General features: G+C 40.3%; 1 protein-coding gene across 1 annotated transcript; it reads right to left on the bottom strand.

The window, feature by feature from the left end:
- Positions 1-3,464: 3,464 nt before the first annotated feature.
- pex26 (peroxisomal biogenesis factor 26) lies at positions 3,465-7,983 on the bottom strand. Its single transcript, XM_063217896.1, has 5 exons — positions 7,598-7,983; positions 7,308-7,448; positions 6,666-6,988; positions 6,187-6,333; positions 3,465-4,397 (listed from the first exon to the last, which is right to left on the bottom strand). The coding sequence occupies exons 1-5, from the start codon at positions 7,780-7,782 to the stop codon at positions 4,294-4,296; spliced, it is 900 nt and encodes a 299-aa protein (XP_063073966.1). The 5' UTR covers positions 7,783-7,983; the 3' UTR covers positions 3,465-4,293.
- Positions 7,984-8,576: the final 593 nt, after the last annotated feature.

Genomic DNA, 8,576 nt, shown 5'->3' with positions numbered 1-8,576 from the left:
CCAACATTTTTTAAATGGTGTGGTGAGGGATGCAAATTATTGATTTGTGTCATCACAATTAATTGATAAACGATTAATTGATACTATTGTATGATGTTTGTATACGTAGCTCTTTTGAATTTGTTCACTGTATGTAGGCCTACATGTAGGCTACAGCTGTTTAGCATGAAACACCTAATTCATCCATCTACGGTACATGTCAAAACTGTCTCTTGACCAGGGTCTTGAAAAGGTTTTCACTAACTCAACCCTGAAATATACATATTTTATCCACAGAAAAATAATTTTGAGTCTGGTTTTACCATGCAAAGCTGATTTCATGTGTATGCAAATTAGTGCATAATTGATGATTCATGCCCTCATTTGCATATCTTAACATCAAAATACAAAAAACATCCAATACATTTTTTTCTTCTCTTATCATCAGTAATCAACTGAGAAAGTTTCAAGGTGATATCTATGATTTAAGTTTTTTTGCCTATTCACCTATATAGTCTTACCTTAACAATATATTTATGCTAATTATGCAAATTGCCCAAAGTGCAACTTCGGGCAACCAAGCTAAATCCCTTTCATTTGACCTATAGATGACATTTCTGCAATAAAACTTTAGGGTACTCAACATTTCTGGGTTCAGTATAGGGGCCTATGGGGATCACGACTGGACTAAAAAATATGATATGAAATATCTTTCCATGAGAACATCACACACAATATTTCATTAATGCCATAAAAACGTATTTATTTGTTTAAATTAGGCCATGGCTGTTCTGCCATGTTACATAGTTTCTCTCCTAATTATTTACAAATTATTATTTACAGAAAGAAATTCAACATATTGTACAACTCTGACATTCATCTTTTGGTCAAACGCAACAATAGTTAGGGAAAGATATGGATTTAAAAAAAATCTATCAACTGACTTTTAAACTACTACAAGTGTCTTGAAACACCTCTCAATTTATCCACGGCCAAAGTCACAGTAACTAATTCTGGTGCATTTACATGTTCTTTAAGGTCTAAGAGTAAACTTTTTTACTCCAGGGGAAGAGATGAGGAGGGCTATCAAATTAATCTGATTTGCATTTGTTTTGTATTAGTATAAAGGGCACATACATTTTTCCCCCATTTGCATTATGTAACCAAGGTCACTACATTGCGCCACTTGGGGCTCGAACTTGTGACCTTCCTGTTCACACTCCAGTTTGGCACGGAAGGCACAAGTATAACACCACTGAGCTAAAGGTCTAGACCAGGGATGGGGAACCTTTTTCATTCGAGGGGCCACTTCAAATTCCTCCAAGGGCCGTACTATGAGCACAACCCAGGATTTCCCCCTGCACTTTAGACCTATATTGAAGGCAGTCACCTTCAAAACGGACCTCATCTTCTCTAGGTCCCCTGAAATATAACTTGATTGTATTGTACATTTTTAAGATTGCTTCACTAAACATGTCATATTTCATGTAAAGATGCATATAATTAAGATTATATCGGGGGCCGGATAAAACGGCCTCAAGAGCCATAAACGGCACTCTAGACATAGGTTCCCCACCCCTGGTCTGGGCCGAGAGCTCAGCGCTACCGCATCTATATGACTGCTTCAGGAGGGAGGTTTACTAATGTTCTACAGCTGAACTCTGCTAGTTGGCATCCATTACACATGTCAAAAACATGCATGTTAACACAAGTACTCAACTGATAAAGTTTCATTGTAATATCTGCTCATTTTTAAGTGTATTATTCACCTGTAGGTCTAGTACATAAATCTCATTAAAAAAAAAAAAAAAAAAAAAGCCAATTGTGGAAACATCCCAAAGTGCAACTTTCAGCAACAAAGTTCAGTAACACTTTATTTTAGGGATACATCTATTAGCACTAATACATACAATATTAATGCCTTAGTAAGTAACTTGTAAGGCATGTACTAAGCAAAATCAGACAGTTGTTAGACATTTATTCGCAAATGTCTTGTTCATGCACAATAAGGGATTTATTACCAATATAACCTTAGTAAGTACCTAGTAGACCTAGATTTCTATTTATGAGTAAGCAGTAAGGACCAGAATACAATGTGTATAAGCTCCTGGTACACTGTGTGAACAAACCCTGAACAGTGTGAAAACAGATGTGGAATAAGGGTCCCTATTCTAAAGTTATGCATTGCTCAGCCCAGATGGCTTAGGGCCCCCGCACGACCTAGGGCCCCCACATTACCTAGGGCCCTGACTCTAACACCCCACCCCCCAGGAAGCAAAGTGTAAGAACATTTCTGACTCTGCATTAGTTTCACTAGATACGTACATCTCACTAATCCTATTCAATAATAACAATGTAATTGGAAGCATTATATAGCAAGGATTGGACGTAAACTTCTCAATTACGGTGGGTGGTGAGATGTCAGTTTTTCATACACCAATTAGTTTTAATTGTAAAAACCCTACAATAAATGCAGAATATAACGATGAGTAATAAGTTTGGAAGCGAAACTAAGCTATTCCTTTGTGATAAATAAGTTAATGTTTGAGAAACTTAGCTCCAAGAAGTGCAGTGCATTATGGGTACGCCCTTAGTCAGAAATGCAATGCATGGCCAATGCAGCAAAGATAATATTTCTGTTGTTACGTACATGGCAATTGTTTCACGAGTGAGGGAAGGAGCTAAGGACATAGGCTCAGAGCTGGGTATGTTGTCTGTTGGCCTAGATTGCGTACCCATCATGCACTGCACTTCTTCTCAAACATTAACTTAATTATCACAAAAGAATAATTTAGTTTTGCTTCAAAACTATTATTCTAATGTTCTGCATTTATGTGTGGGGGGGGTTACAATTAAAAAAAATTAAAAAAAAATTACATCTCACCAACCCACCGCCATTGACAAGTGTACGTTCAATCCTTGCTATATAAAGGCTCCTGTTACCATTCACACATTGATACGAACAGGAGAAAACTGAATGATTCAGCTGGGTAGATATTAATTATTTGATATGCCCTTACAATTTGTAGTTCGGGGTGGCTAGGTAGTGCAGGCCTGGGTGGTGTGGGGGCCCTAGATAACGAGGGGGACTTTGGTAGTGCGGAGGCCCTGAGCCATCTGGGATGACCAATGCATCACTTTAGAATAGGGACCCTTATTCCGCATCTGTTTTCACACTGTTCAGGGTTTGTTCACACAGTGTGTCGGGAGCTTATACACATTGTATTCTGCCACTTACTACTTACTAATAAATAGAAATATAGGCTTACTGGTCCTTACTAAGGTTATATTAGTAATAAATCCCTAATTGGGCATGAACAAGACATTTGTGAATACATGCTTAACAACTGTCTTATTTTGCTTAGTACATGCCTTACAAGTTACTTACACAGGCATTAATATTGTATGTATTTGTGCTAATAGATGTGTCCCTAAAATAAAGTGTTACCCAAAGTTCTATTCTATTCATGAGACCTAGGTATATATGACATTTCTGCAATAAAACTGTATTCAACATTTCTGGGTTTACTGTGGACTTTACAACAAGATCCATAGGCATCCCAACTTTGGCTCTACAGGCAATTGCCTGTGACTTTGGTCGTGGAAAAATTGAGACGTGTTTTAAGACTTGTAAAAATTCATGGTAAAAAAAACTATTGGAAGCAATTGTTCACAGATTTAATGAAAAATAAATAAAAATCCATATCTTTCCCGAACTAAAAGGCAATTAAACCTCCGCAGACCATGGACTTATACTGCAAAGCTGGTTCAGGATAAGTTAAGGTTAAGAGGTAAATCATCTAATACAAGAGCTTTTCTTAAGATAATGAGGACTCCAGGATTTTCTATTAGGTTATTTACCTCTTAACCTTAACTTATCCTGAACCAGCTTTGCAGTATATGCCTCAGGGCCATATTCCAAAAACATGGCTTAGCGACTAACCCAGCCAGTTTAACCCAGAGTGAATCATAAATCATCAAATAAAAGAGACTGGGATTTCATCCTTCTATCAAAACAGAGCCACACAGGTCACTTATATTATTAAATTTACCTCTTGCTCAGAGTGGACATACGGTAACCAGAAAAGAGACTAAATCTGCTTTCTAGAAGACCCATCAGCTCCATTCCAGTTCTAGTTATTTCACCAAAAACAACAGTTTCATCAGGTGGCGTTCAGTTATGCAAAACACCGTCATCCATCCATCACAACCCATTGCAACGCACATGTACACACAGAATACTTGTTTTTCACAGAGTCTCTCAAGTGCATCAGCTTTGGGTCATATAACAACAAAAACCAACTGGCTTCAAGTTCAGGCGGTTGCATTGGCTCTGTAGTATGGCCCAAACATGGCGTGCCACATCTGCCTGAGGAGCCCCAGCAGTTTGAAGACCCAGGGGAACGAGGACGGAAGAGCTGAGGAGACAGACAAGAGGAAAAACACAAAAACACAACGCAGATGGTTACAATACACACACATACAGCACACACCTGTGTGGATGGTACTTGACAACAACTCATTACATAACAATGCAAAACTCTTTTGTTACTCATTTTGAAAGCCTTTGTGAAGTACTGTCATAAGTTGTTGCATACAAGGTCATTTTATCAGCTGTTCACTAATGATGCAGCCACACTAAGGGTGCAAGACTCCACGACTTTACAAAAAGGATGAAAAGAAGTCCATTCTTTAATCAGAGGACAGTTTCACACGTCTTCTGGGTCCAACTAGAAGCTAAGCTTTGCCACATACAAGACTGTTAAACATTCGCATCACCATGCGTTTATGAAATATTGTGTGTATGTTCAATTTAGTGTGCTTACTGAGAATGGACATTTCATGATCTCAAATCCATATGATTGTAATTTTGTAATACTTATGTAAATTAGCAATTTGTCTCTCAACGTCCTTGCTTCTGAGTGTCACAGTCCCTCTGTGATGGTCTTTTTTTGTGCATTCATGTGGGCATTCAATATGCTTCGTTTTAAAAATGGTCTTCCTTGTGTAATTTTAGAATTATCCATTAGAACATGCTTTGGCTCCGTCTTAACTTTTTTCTTTTCTTCCATGGGCCAATTTTTAAATGAGCACACACAATGAGAGTGCTGATTTTGTTGTAATAAAGACATGATCAGTTTATAATTTCAATGGTAGGTATATTCTACAGATTAAGAAAAAACAAATCAAGCTTTAAAGAATAAATTTGAATTGATTTGTATCTCATTGAAGGAAATTAGTATTTCACCCCTCTAGCCATAGACAAAGTACTTGGTAGCGAAGCCCTTGTTTTCTTGCACAGATGTCAGACATCTCTTTTAGTTGATCACAATGTTTGTGTATTTTCTTTGCAGATCGTCCCTAAAGCATTAAAATTGTGTGGCTGTAGCTTGGCAAATGGGAGTTTCATGCATGATGGGGAGGTGGGTGTTCTTGGGATCATAGGCAGCATTTTTTCCTTGAAGGGAATTGATGCCAAGCCGATTGATTTTGGCGTCATCTGAATACAGCACCTCCCAATAATTTCCTAAACCAGTCTGATGTTCATTGGCAAACCTCAGGTGGACCAGTACAAGCAAGGGTGCTTGTACTGGTCACAGAGGATTAAAATCCTTCTGAAGCAGGGGTACCATACGTGCACTGCAGGATTTTAATCCTCTGTGCCATTAAACGTTATCTTATCAAAGGTATGCCTCTTTTCGACTGGCGGTTTTCTGGTAGGCCTACAGCTCGACACAGCGCGACTCGGCCGCCACTATTTGCTTTTCGACTGGGCATGACACAGCTCAATCGAAGGGCAAAAAGTGGCGGCCGAGCCGTGCTGTGTCAAGCAGTACGCCTACCAGAAAATCGGCAGTGGAAAAGAGGCATTAGTGGTTGAGGTTCCAGCTGCCTTGAGATCATTGCCTAGCTCCTCCTGTACAGTTCTAGGGTGCTTTCTCTCTGTTGGCATGATTATTGAATCTTGTATGGAACCCTGATTGATAGTTATCATTTTGTATTCAATTTTGGAATAAACCTACAGTTTGCTTTCAGCCTTGTTCAGGTCTAAAATCTTGTCACTGATATCCAAATGGGGAAATATGTAATGTAACTACTAAACATGCGACATACACTATACACCAACGTCAAAGGAAGACAACTAAAACAAGACAAATGTCACAATCGTACCAAACACACACACACAAGGCAGCAAGACCTGCTCACCAGGGTCCATTCTGACCAGCAGCAGATAAAGCAGCAGCACGGCCAACAGAAGACGTCGGGCAGGGATGAACCTCCATCTGGTCATGACTGAAGAGATCCCACTTTGTAACAGTCTCAACATCGTCAGCAGCTTCCGGACCACAGGACCTGACACACACACACACACACACACACACACACACACACACACACACACACACACACACACACACACACACACACACACACACACACACACACACTTCTTGCTTGACCTTGTGTCACAGTTATAAGAGATATATTACATGACAGCCCAACTTACCGGTAATTCCTTAATTGTGCATGTCTATTGTGTAAAAAATGGTCAAAATGGACAAATTGTGCAAACATCCTGGGAATTGCAGCACAAATCAAATTTACACATATTAGAAAAGTGTAATACTTGACTGTAATGGGACCTTAATACACAGACACAGACACAGACACACACACACACACACCTGGAGTAGGCTTTGTGGTCATCTGTGAACCTTCCTCAGGGCCTGGATTGGAAGAGGGCGTTCTCCCCTCAGTCTGTTTCTGTCTCTCTAATAAGTCGAGCGCCACCTGCCGTTGCTCTGTCGTAAACGCGACATTGCCCACTTCCTCCGACACCAGCCGCTGGGCTTCCTCTGCCAGGCCCAGGGGGATGAGCACATGCAGAAGGTACAGCTCTGCAACGGTGGCATAGCCAGATATGCTGCTGTTCTCAGGACAGTGGAGCCACATGTGGCCTGCATCCTGCATTGTGGTGTGTTCGCCCACTTTAGAGTAGAGAAGGATGCTGTAACACGAGACGGATAACTTGGTTTAAAGGCAACAGGTGCAAGTGTTAAAGGGGTATGCCACTATTAATGCTACACGGATCCATTGACTTTCACTAGCTTAGCGACATACTCCCTCTTTTAACTTGTCTTAAAGCAAGACATCGCTTAACATGAAAAATAAGACACTTTACCACCTTTATAAACTATAAGCCAACGATTTTAACTGTATTAATCCCCAAAATAGTGGCATACCCCTTTAATGAAAGCGTCGTAAGTTACCATCAACATTTTTAATATGCAATTATACTAGTATTCATTCTGAAGACAGTAAATTACCACATTTGCATGATTTTAGCTGGCATTTTATCAGCGCAGTCATAATGTTGCAGGACCCAGCCAAGAACTCCACGCCATTGGTTCAGTTCTGCCAGCGCCTGAATCCCAACTATACACAGGGACGCCTTCAGCTCCCCGTACCTACCAAATGAAGGTACTTATCAGTTTTGCATAACAATAAATCAATCAACACTATACTCTATGCCATATTCCTTTCCATAAATACTTCACAAGTTGCCACGTCTGTGTGCTGCTTCCAGATTGTGCGCACCTTCCTTGCCTTCACCTACCTGCTGTCCTCCACTTCTAGCACTCTGTCCAGGTGTTCCAACCCTCTCTCGCATGTTTCAAAGGCGTTCTGGAAATCTTTTTGCACCATCAGGTATTCAACTGCGGTGTCCAGCAATCCAAAGATTTTAGCCAGTCCCGAGCTGATTGCTGGCAATGGACTGCTGGTGATTTGAAGCGTGCTCATAGTTGGGCTGTGAGAGGAAACGACCGAAGTCAACGAATGGCTATCCCCAGGTCAAACAAATCCTCTGCGCAAAGATAAACAGTCGCGTCATGCCTCATTGATGTATCCTTACATAAATACAGGTCCTTAAAGGGTTACTTAAAATGCCACATGTGTATAGATACACAACTCCACTGACTGGACTAGCTAGCTACTGCTACTAGTAAACATTTAGCAATATTCTTCCTTCAAGTTTATGGCAAAAACAAGTGTCAGACTGCAGCCCCTGAGTGCAAGACTGCCATCTTGTGGTGTGGAGTGACAATATTGCATTTGATTGGATGGCATTGAAGGCCTCTTCTGTGTAGAAGTGTGATCGTTTACTACATTTCCTCGCAATTTAATTGATTTACTCTCTCATTTTCCCCCTCATATGTGCACATCTTTCTTATTGGGGAAGATATTTAATGGGAGTACCTGCCAGCACGCAACATGTCAAGAGCAGAGCACACTTTTTTCTCCTCAAGAAGTAGTAGAATAGGCTATTTCAGTCATGCATCACTGGACCAAACGTCGCCCGTTCTCTATTCAGTGGTTCTTAACCTGGGGTGCGGGCACCCCCTGGGGTGCACCAGAGACTCCAGGGGGTGCGTGGAATTTTGTTTGTGCTGAGGTTGTGACCAAAATTCTGCATGGGAACATTATAATTAGACCAAAACAAAACCAAATGTAATCAATGTTTTGATCCCCATTTACAGTCGTTAAGGTATTGATGGATTCATTGCAATTAATCAATTAAATATATTTTTTTACAT

This window comes from Engraulis encrasicolus, chromosome 15, assembly GCF_034702125.1.
Source record: "Engraulis encrasicolus isolate BLACKSEA-1 chromosome 15, IST_EnEncr_1.0, whole genome shotgun sequence".
Lineage (NCBI taxonomy): Eukaryota > Metazoa > Chordata > Actinopteri > Clupeiformes > Engraulidae > Engraulis > Engraulis encrasicolus.
Note: the sequence above shows the minus strand (reverse complement) of the source record. Positions and strands in the feature narration are given on the sequence as shown.

What these genes read in the sequence shown, in the direction of transcription:
- pex26 (XM_063217896.1), bottom strand. Translation starts at nt 7,782, where the DNA reads ATGAGCACGCTTCAAATCACCAGCAGTCCATTGCCAGCAATCAGCTCG. An exon ending in CTAGAAGTGGAGGACAGCAG is followed by an intron (nt 7,449 to 7,597) that starts GTAGGTGAAGGC and finishes TTCATTTGGTAG; the next exon opens with GTACGGGGAGCTGAAGGCGT. An exon ending in GCTAAAATCATGCAAATGTG is followed by an intron (nt 6,989 to 7,307) that starts GTAATTTACTGT and finishes CTCGTGTTACAG; the next exon opens with CATCCTTCTCTACTCTAAAG.